Source organism: Ranitomeya imitator, chromosome 8, assembly GCF_032444005.1.
Source record: "Ranitomeya imitator isolate aRanImi1 chromosome 8, aRanImi1.pri, whole genome shotgun sequence".
Taxonomy (NCBI): domain Eukaryota; kingdom Metazoa; phylum Chordata; class Amphibia; order Anura; family Dendrobatidae; genus Ranitomeya; species Ranitomeya imitator.
This window is the reverse complement of record NC_091289.1, coordinates 137,906,961-137,923,699: the sequence shown is the minus strand read 5'-3', so window position 1 is coordinate 137,923,699 and position 16,739 is coordinate 137,906,961. Positions and strand designations below refer to the sequence as shown.

The window sequence follows — 16,739 nt, the reverse complement described above, 5'->3', positions numbered from 1 at the left end:
ATTCTTGGTTGGTATTTCAGGGCATAAATCACATAGATGAATCGGGTAAAAGAGTCAGGGTTTGTGTGTAGTAAAGTGACCGAATGGAGAGCAGACACACTTATATGCAAGCCAGACAATCCATTAATACATGCCTATACAAGGTGAGACCTAATATGCACAGATACAGACAATATTCACCTGGTGTTCTAACAGCCCAACACCTTGCAGGTCAATTGGCATTTACCAGAGAACACCAAAATTAGAAGATTTGACATTAGCGCCCTGTTTTCTTCAGGGATGAGAGCAAGTTCACACTGAGCAGATGTGACAGTCTGGAGACGCCGTAGAGAGCGTTCCGCTGCCGGCAACATCCTTCAGCATGACCAGTTTGGCAGTGTGTCAGTAATGTTGTTGGGTGGCATTTCTTTGGAGGGCCGCACAACCCTCCATGTGCTCCCCAGAGGCAGCCTGACTGCCATTAGGTACCGAGATGAGATCCTCAGATCCATTGTGAGACCATATGCTGGTGCGGTTGGCCCTGGGTTCCTCCTAATGCAGGACAATGCCAGACCTCATGTGACTGGAGTGTCAGCAGTTCCTGCAAGATGAAGGCATTGAAGCTATGGACTGGCCCGTCCGTTCCCCAGACCTGAATCCAATTGAACACATCTGGGACATAAAGTCTTGCACCACAGACTGTCCAGGAGTTGGCGGATGCTTTAATCCAGGTCTGGGAGGAGATCCCTCAGGAGACCATCCACCACTTCATGCACAGGCGTTGTAGGGAGGTCATACACATCATTTCCTTGTCTTGAGGCATTTCCACTGAAGTTGGATCAGCCTGTAATTTGATTTTTCACTTTTATTTTGAGTATCATTCCAAATCCAGACCTCCATGGAATATTATCTTTGATTTACATTGATCATTTTTATATTTTATTGTTCTCGACACTTTCCATTATGTAATGAGAAGAGATTTGCAACTGGAATATTTAATTCAGTGATATCTAAGATGCGGTATTTTAGGGTTTCCTTTATTTTTTTTGAGTGGTGTAAATTTGGAGTCTCTGTACAGGACAGCGGCTAGACAACGTTCTTTCCCCATCAGTGTATATGTCACAACCTGTGCAGATGATGACTACTTCCGTGGTAGATGGTGCAAACGCTCACAAACCACAAGATGAATCACCTTCTCTTCCTCTATTAATGCTCACAATGTGATGTGTGCATGGTTGGCTTTTTACATTTACTCTATTTATCTGTTACTTGTACAGGTTTTACACGAGACCTTCCCAAAGCACACGTTTCTTATGAATGGACTCATCCAGGGAGTAAAGGTAACGTGAACTTACCTGTGGCACTTGTGATCCCTGTTCTGTCAATTTCTGCTTGTTCAATAATGAATAAACTTAAAATTGGGCAATAATACTTCCAGGTGGATTGTGATTCCTTGAAAAGCTTCTCCAGAATTAGTTATATATTAGTTATAGCTGATAAATCCTAACTAAAATAATATAGCTCCATTTGTTGGCTTTTATCTAGCACCAAGAACGGGATTGCATTCTGTTCGTTTACATCCTGAACTATGGTGTGAATTGTCTGGTTTTATGATGATTTCTGTAAGGTTTATCTTTGTTTTTGTTTTTTTTCAACGGACAGCACTGACCATAGAGTTCCACTAACACATCTGTGAAAATGATGGATCCGAGAATGAGATCCATGAAACTCCGCATGTCCTATCCTGATCCGATGCTGAGGGTCAGAATAGGACATATTCAGGGGATCTGTGTGCTGCCTCATATAAAATTGAGCAGCACACCAACGATCAAACGCACCCGAAAAGTAACTATTAGGGTTCTTCACACTGGTGTATAAATTGGATAAAAAAAATCGGATTGCACTCAGACCAATGTTATTCTGTGAGGCCGTGCAGATCTGCGTACTGCATACTCTTTTTTTTTTTTTTTTTTACTCTGTCGCCTCATTGGGGGACACAGGACCATGGGGGTTATGCTGCTGTCCACTAGGAGGCGACACTATGCATAATCTGAAAAAGATTAACCGTGGCTCCTCCTCTGCAGTATACACCCCTGGACGGCGTCAGCCTTCTCCAGTTTTTGCTTAGTGTCGCTTAGGCACACCTAAGATTTTTTTAAATTGCAGCATACGACGATTTCATTCTGACATCTGTACAGTACAAGAAAACAAAATTGTATCCCACACGGACCGCATCCGATTCTTTGGGATACATTACAATTCTGTAGCATAGAGAACTGTAAATGGTCCTGAGAAAAATATCGCCCCACACCCCTGGATGTGATTAGGACAGTTTTGTTTTTTTATTCGCCTGTATGTGCGAGAGTCCTTAATGTCTTTCCTCTTTTTCTTTCAGGGTTTATTGTCCTTTCTCAGTGCACCTTTGATAGGGGCCCTCTCTGATGTTTGGGGAAGGAAGTCTTTCTTGCTGCTAACTGTGTTTTTCACATGTGCTCCAATACCACTAATGAAGATCAGTCCCTGGTATGTAGCGAGTGTTATGTGCATCTGTCTGTATATAAGCATTTATGGAACATTAGAATTGTTTTTTTCTGTGTCTTTTTAGGTGGTACTTTGCAGTAATTTCAGTATCTGGTGTATTCGCCGTTACCTTTTCTGTGGTATTTGCTTATGTTGCGGATATAACACAGGAGCATGAGAGAAGCATGGCGTACGGACTGGTATGTGAATTATTCTAGGTCTTTAAGGCCACATTGACATATAGGGAATTTGTTATGGATTTTCAGCATTGATTTCACATGAAAATCCACAAATGCATCCAGTACAACGTAGTGAATGGGGTTTTTTTAACCCCTGCAGCAGTCATCAGATGTAAGTAACTGGTGAAACCCCCTGCCATACCCACATGTAGCCATTTTTTCATGGATACGCTGCGGAACTATTAAGAGGCAGGAAAAAACATCTGCTGTATTCTTCTTTCAAGATAACAGGACAGACAAGTGTTTAATAGAACTCAAAAGTTATGTATTTTTAATAAATTACACATTAATAAAAATTTAATTTCATGCCTTTAATGGCTGAGAAGGGAATATACCTGGCCATGGTAAGGAGCTCCAAAAATAGTGTGGCTAAGCTGTGTGGCTCCCTTATCTCCCCTGGAAAAGAATGGGCATCAGTCTATGGCCCCGTCAGCATCGTCGACATCCTTTTTTGCGCGGAGGGGTGATGGGGGAAGTGTTCCCCAACAGGGCCACCGAGAGTGTTTCTAAACACAATGTGAAAGCACCCTTAGACAGCTATGCATGTATTCGGCACACCTCGGGAACACTGTGTCCACTCAGCAGAAAAGCGATTATGCTGCAGGCCTTGTCTGTATTAATAGTGATCCGTCCAGACGGTCTCCAAGTTATCCCCAGGAAGAATGTGGCACAATCGTAGATATGGCATCTTCAGATGGCAGTGTTGGGGGACCTTCTCATTGACCCATGATACGGTTGAAAGTTTTGGGGGTTTTTTTTTTCCCCTAAGGCATATACCTTATTTTTTGGACTACAAGATGCACTATTTCCCCCCAAATTTGGGAGGAAAATGGGGGTGATTCTTATAGTCCGAATGTAGCTTCCCGGAGGTGTGGCAGCAGTGGAACGGGGTCATAAAAGAGGCAGGGTCGTCGCTACAGGAGTTGGGAAATACCATGGTCTCCGGGCTGGGATGAGGGGGTGTCCCAGCGATGGACTTCAGGAAAATGTTGTGCAAAGCTGAAGCGGAGTACCCAGTGCACACATTGATCTCCTGGCGGTGGGCTTCAGGAAAATGGTGTCTGCGTATGTGCAGATTTACATCTCCGCTCAATGAAGTCCGCCGCCAATGTGTGCAGCGGGGTCTCCACCCCTGCTTCGCACCTCTGACATTTTCTTGAGGCCCGCCATCGGGAAATAAATGGCTCCTGCCGTGCACCGCCGGGTCACCCCCTCCTCCCAGCCCAGGGCCCTCAGCATCTCCCCAATTCTGCGCTCCCCCCTGGTAAGCTAAATTCAAACTATAAGACAAACGCCCCATTTTCACATTAAAAATTTATTTTTTTCCTATTTTCCTCCTCTAAATTTGGGGTGTCTTATAGTAAATACGGTAATCTGTTTTGATCCTATGCTGTGGTCTTTATTGGCTACCTATTAAAGACCACGGTCCAAGAACCACAGCAGCACAATCTGAGGCTTCTAAATCCACCATTTTACAGCATTGGGCTGGGGCTACATGGTGACTTTGGCCACAAAGCCAGTTCACTACGTGTTGCTGCTACATCGCAGTGTAAGTGCATAGGGCGCATTGTGACCTCTAGGGTACTGCAGCAAGCAAGTTGCCAAAAATCTGACACAGGTGAACTTTTTGCTATTTGCTTGTCATGTTACTTTTGGAGTCGCAGCGCGATTCTTATTTCCGTGGATTGTTTTGCAATGTGGCAGCGATACTTGGCAGACTTTGGTCGAGTTATTGGTGTCTCTGCTTTATTCCAAAAATATCCTACTGAAATATCTTTCCTAACCCTGCACTAGTACTCTGGTTGCTTGATGCTGTGCCGTTCATATTTACTATAATAGTGTTTGATTTTTTTTTTTATTATTTTTAGCTGCTTATTATTTTTGAGTAGTCTGAAAAAACCTTTAAAATCTGCGGTTTGGATGCTGTGCCCGACAGGCGCTCTATTCATTACCTACAGAGAATGAAAGAAAATTGACAGCAGAGTCTGAGCCTATGAATCCGGTTAGAAACCATTTTGTGGTATCTTTCTGGTTCTGCAGTGGAAAATCCCGTGTGACGTGTGAGGTTGTGTGAGAGGCTCCAGGCCTCTGCTAGTTATTTCCATAGACGACTTCACGTGTTCTGGAAAGACAACAGCAAATCCCCATGTAAACATGGTAGAAATGGTGGAGTTGTCGGCCACTCTGCATGTGTTACTGACACTCTGCAATGTCCGGACGTGAGGGGAATATGATCCCCGTAACACCCTGCTATTTACAGAGTTCCTTACCGCACATTAGAGCGCTTGTGGTTTCATTGCTAAAACTGATTTCCTCAGATTTGCACAGAACTGTTCAGGGTGTTATTCACGGAAAGATAGAAGCTCGTTTCATACAACTTTTACTATACGTCAGTGGTTTGGGCCTGAATCTCTCCAGGCTGCATGGGTGGGCTGGCAGGTGTAGTACCCCCGACAGCTGTAGAGGGATTCAGTACAGACCACTGCTATATATACTGTTGCATTTACGTTTCCTTTCTCACCGGTGTGTTAAACGTTGCTGTACTTTTGCAGGTTTCTGCCACGTTTGCAGCTAGTTTGGTCACTAGTCCTGCCATTGGAGCCTACTTGAGTCATGCATACGGGGACTCTCTTGTGGTGCTGCTGGCAACGGCCATTGCTCTGCTCGACATCTGCTTCATCCTAGTGGCTGTTCCAGAGTCTCTTCCCGAGAAAATGAGGCCGGCTTCTTGGGGGGCTCCAATTTCTTGGGAGCAGGCAGATCCATTTGCCGTAAGTTAAAACATTGTGTACCTTGTTATTTATTAAACGCCTAATGGGAAGACAGCGGGCTAGTCCATTTGGCTAATAGAAGCCATCAAAGAGAACAGAGAACTCGTAGCTCTGAGTCTGCAGTCTTCATAAGGGGAGCGTTCCCCGTCCTCTTAGCGGTGACCTACTGCGAGTGCCAGTGTATACATCTCTCACTGGCTATGTTGGGTAACGGGAGAAGGGATCGGTCTCTATATTATGTGCTGCCATTTTTAGGGGCAACATGTTTAACTGACACGTCCAATTTATTGGTTTATTGGAGATTTGTTTTTTTACGTGGGCCAGAATTTTATTATTTGCTGCAAAATCACAGAAAACCCTAAATAAAGTTGTTGTTTTTTTTTTTCCAGAATGGTCTCGTTATGTACATAACACATCTGTTCAGCATCACCGGGCCTCATTTTAGCACGTTTTCTTACCAATAGCAGAATTCAATTTACCAGAGACGTGTACAAACTCCACGCTGCTCTGTGATTTCTTGCTGATTTTCATAAATGTCGACTATTGACTTCCCCCTTTATTTCTTCCTACATTCTGCTATAGGGTCTATTAAGGCTCGTACAGACAAGTTTATTAAGTCTGTGTACAAAATGGATAGGATATGGAAAGCACAAGGACTAGTGCAAGTCAGTGTGCTAGGTCCCACAAATGTTATTACATATTATTAATAATTATTATTATACTGCCATTTATTCCATGGGGTTTTACATGTGAATAGGAAAAAATGGACGATGTTGCTAGTGCGTGTGTGCATCCCGCCTTAGTTATTGGGCTTGTGGTGGTCTCTATGAAGGCGCCTCCTCTCAATTTTTCCTATTTACTTCTAAATAGTGCACTATTTTATAGTAGAAGTCGTTGCCTTTTCCTCCTTGTATTGATTGTCTGTAACTGTGTAGGTTTCCCACAATGTAATGGAGCGATAACCAGTGCTGTACTCCCTTCATGGAGGACCGGCACTCCCCTACTCCAATAGAGCGGTGTGCGGTATTGGTAGCCAGTGAAGCAGCCATATTAGTCACATCCTCCCGGCACTGAGAGCGTGAGGCAGCCGATCTGAGTTATATGAAGGCTGGAATATTCATAAACTCTCCTCCACCCTTCCTAATCTGGTCACTTGTGTTCTTTATCCTTAGATGTCACGTACTTTATACAGCAGTAAGTGCATATTCGGCTCCTCAAAGCCCTGAGCTGACGCTGAGATCTGCATTTTGGTCTCCGTTTTATATCTATTGGAATGAATGACCTTTATGTAGTGGAGATGTGGCTCTGTGCTTCTTCTTCTCAGCTTACCTCCATACACACCTCATGGCATTCACTTCTGGTCTTAAAGAAATAAAATATGCAGTGTATGAATTTGAAATTTTATTTGTCAGGTTCCCTGCATTGTCAGCGCCATACTGTGGTCAAACCACAGAAAATGTACGGAGTAAATATGAAGATTGCTGAAACAAATCCAATATATCCATTGATGTATGTGGATCTACCACTGACATCCGGTGTGGTTAACCTGCAGTTTTTCCATCTGAATGTGCACAACTAATGGAATGTTGTGGATTTTTCTCTATCGCCTTTCATTGGGGGACACAGGAACCATGGGTGTATGCTGCTGCCACTAGGAGGCTGACACTATGCAAATAAAAAAGTTAGCTCCTCCTCTGCAGTGTACACCCCACCGACAGGAAGTAGGATATTCAGTTTAGCTTAGTGTCAGTAGGAGGTGGACACGGGTCTTTCATTAGACCCTTATCTACCTCAATGTGCGTCGTTTTCTTTCAGGTTTTCCGGAAGGGATACAGGGTGAACAGTCACACCTGTAGTCCCACAAAGCGGACTATGAGTACGGCGTGTACTGCCACCCCGTATCCTCATAGATCCCTCTCCAGGACCAAGAGCCTAGCACACAAGCGTGCTCAGAAGTCCGGTCCTGGCTCCGTCCCCCACCCACTCGCCCACCAGAGCCTGTCGGTTGGAGGTGACGAGGACGTCTCATTCCCCTCAGGTTAGTAACTGCGTGGGATGTTTAGGTGAGTATTTTCCCCTCCCATTCCCAGATCACTCGCAGTGTGGGGGAGAAGATGTCCCTTTGGAAATGCACGATTTTTACCTTTATTTTTATGAGGGGTCCCAGTGCCAGCCACACGGGCAGAATCTCTTCGCACGGCGGCCTTTCAGGCCACGCTCCCTCCTAGCTGCAGAAGGCTAGGGATGCTGGATCTGTCTCCTCCTTCGGCGGCCGCAGTGCTCTCCCTGCAGCCGCACTGCTCGGCAGCCGCGAGGTCTTCTCATACGGCGCGACAGCCTAACAGGCTGCCGCGCCACTTCCCCTGCGCCCACACCACTCGGCGGCTGCAGTGCGTCCTGTGTCTGCGCGGCGGCCTTGGCAGGCTGCCGCGCTGCTTAGTCCCTGCGGCTCACTGCTCCGGCGCCGCGGTTCTCTTTTCCGGCGGCGCCGGCCCCTAATTTAGGTCCCGGCTTCGGCCGGGGCCTACATCCGGTGCCGCGACTCTGCCACTTCCGGTTTGTTCGGGCGGGCTTTTCTCCCGCCCGACAACCTTCTCCCCGCATTCTCCGCCCACCGGCGCCATCTTGGTGCTCCCACTACAGGCGGTTTGCTCTGTCCCCATTTCTATACAAAGCGGCTAGCTCCGCCCACTACTCCCAGCCGCCCCATTCGGCCAGGGATCACGGCTATTGTGCTGGGGAGCGTTCTCCTCCGGACCCGGTGGCTGTTCGCGCCAAGGCCCCCCCTCCTCCCCCTTTTGATCTACGTGCTGGTCCTTTCCAACCAGTGTGTTCTGCACCGGCCGGGTTCCCCGCCTCCATCTTCATGCTGGTGCCCTGGACCTGTGTCCTAATACTGGTCACAGTTAACAACCTTGGAGCAGACTACAGGATACTACACCTGCTGTGAGTAGCGCTGCTTAGCTGTTTGGCCCTCCTCTCTGCATCTCTCCTGTTCCCCTAACCTTCTGGCATTCCTTAGTAGGTATGCTTACCATGCCTAATCCTATAGGAGGGTGTTCTCGTCCTCCTTTCATGCAAGCCGGTCACTGGTGTAATTATATTCTATAACCGTGCAGACCCGTGCAGCCACTGGCGTAATGCAGTCACTGGTGTAATACGTAATAGTACTCTAAAGCAGTCAATGGTATATCAGTACTCTAGACCCATGCAGTCACCGGCGTAATGTGTAATAGTCCTCTGGAGCCGCGCAATCATTGGCGTAGTAGCTCTCTAGAGCCGTCACTGGCATAGTAGTACTAAAGCCGTGCAGTCTCTGGTGTAATAAGTGCCCTAGAGCCGTGCAGTTACCAGCGGGGTTTGGTAGTATGCCCCACGCTGCCGTCATCTGTGCCACGGTCCGCCCCTCACCCTCCACAGGGAGATGGACCATTATAAAGCCTGCCATATGGCGTTCTCTTCATAGAGGTTTCAGTTGCACATTTCTCCTTGGAGTCTCTGCTGTTGTGATTTCTGCTATTGCGGACCTGTGCCTTGATTTTCAACGGTGGGAGCCTCAGCTATTTCTCTACACACAGCGATGCTAGAGCCCTGGCATATCAAACGCTTCCATTTCTCCTGCTCACAGGCACCCGCCCTCCATCTTCCTGCAGCCCCCTCCGGATGCAACCATTACACTGCTCTAAGCAGAGAGAGGAGCTGCTCCTACCCACTGCACGACTGCAATGTTCAGACCTGACTTCCAGCTGGTTAAGAGTCCGTATTTCCCAGCAACGTCTGCTGTGGCTCAGTGGATAAAGAATCTGACCACAGATCGCAGGCGCAAAGGTTTGAACTCAGGTGCACAACAGAGAGTAGTGTTTTGGCTCTCTGTTGACAAGCCTACTATTCTACCTTCAGGAGAATGAGCATGGCAGGACATACTTCAAGACAGACTCCGTGCTGCGGCTTACTACACAAAAGCTGTTATTCTGCATAAGGCCGTCAGGTATCATGACCTAGACCGCAACACAGAATCAACTCTCGCCTATACCCTTCTCCAGGGTTCTCCCGTACTCTATCTGCCATAGTCGCAGGATACCAGGAGCCTATCGCAGCAGTACTTCCTCTGCCATAGTCGCAGGATACTGAGCCAATCGCAGCAGTACTCTATCTGCCATAGTCGCAGAATACCGAGAGCCGATCGCAGCCGTACGCTATCTGCCATAGTCGCAGGATACCGGGAGCCGATCGCAGCAGTACTTTATCCGCCATCCAGGTTTCACACGCACCACCTTCCAGGTAGAGTATGTTATTTGAAACGGATCAGTCGTGTCTTGGATTAACCACCGCAGTGGTTCCGGCGTTCTGTACTGTATTCAGGTAAGTCAGGTGCACTCCCCTACTCCTCCCGTCGATTGCAGCAGTGCTATCCGCTATCCAGGTTTTAGATGTCATCTTCCAGACACATTGTCAATACCTGCCGTCGTCCCAGTGGATTAGACGTGCCCGAGATCGATTGCTGCATTGGTCCTGCTCTTTTGATCTAGAGTCAGGTATGTCAGAAACGCCCTCTATCACTCTCTTAAGGGTCTTTTGCAGCATCTGCCTAGGCTCCCCTTTAGTCACCACTCAGAGAGAGGTGCCCGGTATTTATCACTTCTGGTTGGGTGCCGCCGCAGTTACAATCCGCATTCAGGTGAGTCAGAGGCGCAACTTTTATCGTGTGCTTCACGTTCAATAACGTCTGTGGTCTATTAGCAGCTAAACAGAACATCTACCACGTACCTCAAGGCGGATCTCGGTGCCAAAGGATGGACCTCAGTGGCAGCATAAGTGGCCAGTCCACTTTCAGGTAGGTCGGACTCGCCGGTGTCTGGTACCGACTGGTTGCAGTTTTTCTTCAGCCACGCACTGGGCCTTAATTGCGTGTTGCTCCCCAGGGACCTTTTCTCTCCATTCGGTTATTCGGGCCTACCACCAACTATCCAGTAGGTCAGTTTACAGTGCTGTCCTAGATCTGTCTGCACTATCCAGTGCGTTACTCCTATCATATAGGATTTACAGTATTATACGTTCTGGATGTCTTTTATGGAGTCAGAGCCCATATAATACCTTGACCCAGGATTGTTAACGGCACTATCCTAGGGGCCTTTGAACTACCTCAATACAGAGCTTCCTATTTATGTGTCTGTACTTAACTCTTTTTTCTTACAGACACTGGATTCAACCCCGAGCAGCTCCAGGATTTTATTTCCGACTGTGGCAGGAACAGATTCTTCCACCTCGGATAGGAATTGGATCTTACTCCATGCAAGCATCGTCCAGTGTACAAGTCTGCTATACGCCTGGATCCAATGATGGGTTTTTGTGATAATACGTGCCTTCCTTCAGCAGGATTCGTATCCCTTTCACTGTTATCCTCGTTTGTGTGTATCTTATACTTACGTAAGTAGATCCACACACTTCCATCCTCTCCCCGTTCCAGAGGGTCCGGGATGGATAGGGTCACTCATGTCGTCGTAGGTAAGGATCTTCCTTTTGGCAGTCAAGTTTTGTTTTGTTTTTTTTCTGGGGCCTATGTACTCCTTCTAGGGCCAACCTGCCATGGAATTGACATACTCCAGGTTTTCCATGGACTCTCCTCCCTTGACTGCTCATGTCCGATTGTGCCTATCAATGCCCATCTTGTCATGCTTTCTAGCAGGTTCCCAGTACCCTACTCTCAAGTCTTTTCTTGTCATTTCAATGTAATGGTCTTTTCTGGGTTTTCTCTTGGAATCCTTAGTTCAACAGTTCCAAAGAGGGAAGCGTCTCGGTTTTCCTATATTCCCTCTCTCCTGAGCTTACTGCGAACTGGACCTCTTCTCCGTCTCTGGACCTTTCAGTTTCCAGCTTTTCCACCGATACAGTCCTCCTCTCCAACAGAGAACATCCCTCAAGGATACCAACGACGGACTAATAGTCCATGGCAAGGTCGACCATTGAAGTGTCCGCCGCTACATTGTACCCTACCTTTGTCTCCACCTAGACAGCAAGGTTTATAGATGCATGGGCTAAGCTGCTCCATCAGGGCACCCTTCATGGAGTCCGATCGGAGAAAATCGCTGTCCTTGTGGACTAATTTATTCCTGCAGGAAGTACATGGTATCCGTCCCCGCGGATGCAGGTGCTGCTTGGACCTCTAGCTATAGGGTGCCCTTCCGAAGGATCTTTTTGCTTAAGGCGTGACAGGACTTATCCTCTAGGAAGTCCCTCACAGCTTGCCTTCCGAGGGTTTCCGTCAGTTTGTCTCCAACTTGAACCAATAATTAAGGGGGTCATCGGAGGGACAGGGTCCTCCTTGGACCGCGTGTGCTTTCCTTTATTTTATGGAAGCCTTTATCCAGGTCTTCCTTTTTTCTTCAAGACATCGGACACTCCTGCATTTTTGCGAGGGGCGAGTCCTTTTTCGTTTTATACCTTCTTTTTAGGCTCTCAACCACTTCCAGAGTCTGTGGCAGCAGTTTTGTACATTCTGTGGATCACAGGTTCAGTACTCTGCCCTTACCTTGCCGAGGTTCTCCATGGTTCTGTTCATCATTCTTGATTCCCTTCCCTTCGTCCTGCTCGGACTCATCCTTTGTAGCGTTCTCTCATCACACTACCGGTCAGGGCGAGGTACATCTACTCAGCTAAGGCCCCGTTTTCAGTATAGGGCTCGGCGTAGAGAGGCCCTCCGGCCTCCAAATCGACGTATGCCCGCAATATCCGGTCAGCAATGTTTAGATTTACCAGGTCAGAGCAGTGCTCCTCTTTCCAGTTTTTAAGGCGCACTCTACCCGGGCAGCGGGCGCCTCCCGGCCGTGCACATATAGGGCCTCTGCCTTGCACATCTACAGACCGATGATCGGTCCTCCACATGTTCGCGAATCTTCCATGCCTAGCTTAGGCGTATGCCGGCTTAGGTAGGAAGACCTTGCAGGCGACGGTGGTGAGTTCCTCTGACCTAGATTGGAGTTGACTGCTGTTCCCGCCCCAGGGACTGCTTTGGGACGTCCCATGGTTTCCTGTGTCCCCCAATGAGGCGATAGAGAAAACAGGATTTTTGGCTGCTTACCGTAAAATCTGTTTCTCGGAGCCTTCATTGGGGGACACAGCACCCTCCCAAGTTGAACAGCTCTGTTTATTGTGTTATACTGTTAACGTTTGAGTTCTTTGAACACTCTTTGAGTGTTTGAAACTGTTAATCTGTACAGCGCTGCAGAATTTGCTGGCGCTAGATGAATATAGAGTATTATTATTATATTATTATTATTCTTTCTCTTTTACACGTTGCTTCTCCTACTGCTTTCTCACTAACTGAATATCCTACTTCCTGTCGGTGGGGTGTACACTGCAGAGGAGGAGCTAGCTTTTTTATTTGCATAGTGTCAGCCTCCTAGTGGCAGCAGCATACACCCATGGTTTCCTGTGTCCCCCAATGAAGGCTCCGAGAAACAGATTTTACGGTAAGCAACCAAAAATCCTGTTATTATCACATGTGTTCATTGTTGTGCACTCATTTTATCGCTGCCTGTGAGGTGTGAAATCTTCGCCTCATCCCGGCAGCCCCATATGTGTGATTTTTGTTTCAGCTCTGGAGACCCATTGCCAAGTGTAGAAATTGTGGTCCGTGCAGGGACCCTGATATTCAGACGTGTTCAGAGCAGCATTAGTAACATCTGTGCCTAAATCATGGCAACATCTTGATGTGAGCATGCAGTGAGATGCAGCACGGTGGCTCAGTGGATAGCACAGCAGCCTTGCAGCGCTGGAATCCTGGTATCAACTCCCGCCAAGGACAACATCTGCAGAGAGTTTGTATGTTCTCCCCGTGTTTGCGTGGGTTTCCTCCGGGCACTCCGGTTTCCTCCCACATTCCAAAGACATACTGATAGGGAATCTAGATTGTAAGCCCCATCGGGGACAGCCATGATAATGTGTGCAAACTGTAAAGCGCTGCGGAATATGTTAGCGCTATATAAAAATGAAGATTATTAAGATTATTAGATGCTATGTCTTTATGATGCGATTTCACTGTGTAAACATTTTAGTGTCTTAACCCCTTAGTGACCGCCAATACGCCTTTTAACTGACCTGAGATATAAGCGACTTATATCCCCATACAGGTGACAATCCAGTAGCTGTCAGCTGTCAACTATAGCTGACAACTTGCTGCATCAGCCATGATCAGTGTTTGCACCGTCCAAATCTATTTAACCCCTTAGATGCTGCTGTCAATAGTGACTACATCATTATAAATGGTTAACAGACTGTGGGAGCTTCCTCTTTATCCCAATTGGTGGTCTCAGATCATAATTTTGTGGTCCTGATGTTTGCCATGGCAATTCATGACCAAATAGCGGCCTTAGAGTCTGTCGGCTGTAGTAACCTGTTCAGAAGTTAGTGACATTTAGGTGGTAAAAATACATATTTTCATTCCTATCATGCCACTTTGCATTAATTCCTGAAAATTACCCGAAGGGTTAACAAACGACCTGACAGCAGTTTTCAATATATCAGGGGGTGCTGTTTTTAAAATGGTATCACTTGTGGGGATTTCCCTATATATAGGACCCCCAAATTCACTTCAAACATGGATAGGTCCCTAAAAAAATACATTTTGTAAATTTCCTTGAAAAAAATTTAAATTGTTGCTACATTTTTAATCCTCCAAAAATGCTAACAAAATAAAATAACATTTTGCAAATGGTGCTGTTGTAAAGCCGACATGTGGGAAATGTTATTTATTAATGTTTTGCTGTGGTATGACTATCGGGATTAAAGGGATAATCATTCAAAGTTTGCAAATTGCTAATTTTTTAACATTTTTTTCAAATTTCTGATATTTTTTATAAATAAACATAAAGCATATCAACCTAAATTTACCATTATCATAAAGTATAATGTGTCACGAAAAAACAATCTCAAAATCACTGGGATTTGTTGAAGCATTCCAGAGTTATTACCACATAAAGTGACACTGGTCAGATTTCAAAAATTTGGCTCTGTCACTAAGGGGTTAAACCTCATGTTCAGGCCTAGTTTTACCTAATGTTTGGGTGTCATTCTCCATAGATTTCTAGTCTGCTCACTCCCACAGGTGAGCGGGCCCCATGTGGTGACGTCACGAGTGCTGATAACCTGTCATGTCTCATATTGTAAACCTGTCCTATTCAGTAGATGTGACATCACTTATCTCCTGATACAGAAGTGTACACCGCGAAAATACCTTTTTAAATGGGCCATCATTAAAGGGGTTGTCCAGTACTAACATTGATATAGCTGATGCAGACTACTGCTGTATAACCATCATTCACTTCAATGGGAGCTGTTAAAGAAGCACTCCTCCTCCTCCCATCAATTTTTTTTATTTTCTTAGTATATTGATGTAATCATATTATATAGCACTGTGTACTTAAAATTGCTCATTTTGCCTTTCTACCCAGTTAATTCTTCTGTTTACAATTAGGACTATGACATCACAAGATTGAAACAAGACTAGCTGAAACCCTCTAAGCTCTATGTAGAAAGAGGAGGTCTCTTGTCCCTGCATGAGTTATCATTATTACTACAATCCTGCCTCACTAACAAAAGGAAACCAAGATACATGCAAGCAAGGGGATAGGAGCAGCTGTTCCAGGAGTTGAAGAGGAGGTGGAGTTGGGCTGCCAGGGACTTTGCAATGATGTAGAATTGTAGTTCTAATCATGACTCATGTGAGGAAAAGAGACTTCCTTTTTCTACATAGAGCTTACAAGGATTCAGTTAGTCCGTTTTTAATCCTGTGATGTCATAGTTCTTCTATTTCCATTAGGTCTAACTGGGTAGAAAGGCAAAATGAGCAATTGTAAGTACACAGTGCCATATGATATGATGACTGCAATCTATTAAGAGGATAAAAACTTTAATTGGCGTGATTCTTCTAGTCTGCAGCCACATAGCTATCATCTGCTTGCTGCCAAAGCATATATCAACTGATCGAGTTTTGGACCCTGTTAGTCCTCAACAACTCTTTCAAAGGTGTTTTTCCCATTTTACACATTTGTGGCATGCCATTAATATCTTATAGATGCAATCAGGTCCCACACCCATCCCTGGAAGGCCCTGCCTGTGGCCTCCATATCTGTGGAGACTGAATAGAAGAGTGCTGGTGCTCTCTTCACTCTGGAGAGTCATGGCAGGTCCACACAAAGGATTTAGTTTGGGGTCTGTTGACTGGTGCACACAGGTTTACACAAGTGTCTACCCAAACTGAGCTTTTTCATCATATGCTATACATTGTTGTGACCTGGCCTTTTCAGCTTATGTTTGACCATGCATTACTTGACATAGGTGGCTGTCAGTTATGCAGTTAGTGACGCTGTCTGCTTTTACGCTAGAAACCTGTGCAAGCGACACGTCCCAGGATCAGGCCCCATTGGTCACACTGAACTTAGAGGCAAATGCTAACACTAGCTGAAAAATTGTTATGGCAAGTGTGAGCCTACAGTTATGGCACCTGACCAGTCAATCTGCAGATCCAACAGTGACACCTTGTCATCAAGCTGCCTTGAAAAGACACTTGCCAAGTCAGTGGTCTTGTCTGCTACCTTGGGGAAGGGGGCTTATTGGCTTCCACCAGTTCGAGACCGAAAGATTGAAGTCAGAGGAACAGAATGCATTTCTTCTGACAAACCAAGCAGCTAGGATGACTTGCAGAGGTTTGTTCATGTTTATGATTAGGTAACATTTTAAAGTGCTTGTGTAAAAGAAACTTTGCTATTTACCTTTTATTAAAAATTCTCAAGAACGGAGGGTTTTTAATGCTATAGTTTATTACTTGTCTAGGTTGCCGTCCACTTCTGGAGTCTATCAGTGGTGGCATGTGTCTAAGGCAAGGAGCATGAGTTTGTATGTTCTCCCCATGTTTGGTGGGTTTCCTCCAGGTTCTCCGGTTTCCTCCCACACTCCAAACACATACTGATAGGGAATTTAGATTGTGAGCCCCATTGGGGACAGCAATGATAATGTGTGCAAACTGTAAAGCTCTGCGGAATATGTTGGCGCTATATAAAAATAGATTATTATATTATTTCTTGTAATCACTACTCTAAGACCAAAGAAGCTGCATTGGAGAACACAGAGTTTGGACTGGTGGCTCAACCATGCTGCTGGGCCGAACTGTCAATCTTAAGGACGCAGTCTTCTCCCCACCCCCGGCAAAAGGGAAGCTGGGTGACTGGGGTGC

At 46.0% G+C, this 16,739-nt stretch overlaps 1 protein-coding gene across 1 annotated transcript in view; it reads left to right on the top strand.

Annotated features, from left to right (window-relative positions):
• The window catches only part of MFSD14A (major facilitator superfamily domain containing 14A), a 52,248-nt gene that overhangs the window by 22,560 nt on the left and 12,949 nt on the right, over nucleotides 1-16,739 (top strand). Inside the window, exons 4-7 of the mRNA XM_069737417.1 lie at nucleotides 1,257-1,319; nucleotides 2,375-2,502; nucleotides 2,585-2,699; nucleotides 5,291-5,509. Coding sequence (XP_069593518.1) covers nucleotides 1,257-1,319; nucleotides 2,375-2,502; nucleotides 2,585-2,699; nucleotides 5,291-5,509 — 525 coding nt within the window. The remainder of the gene's footprint in view (nucleotides 1-1,256; nucleotides 1,320-2,374; nucleotides 2,503-2,584; nucleotides 2,700-5,290; nucleotides 5,510-16,739) is intronic.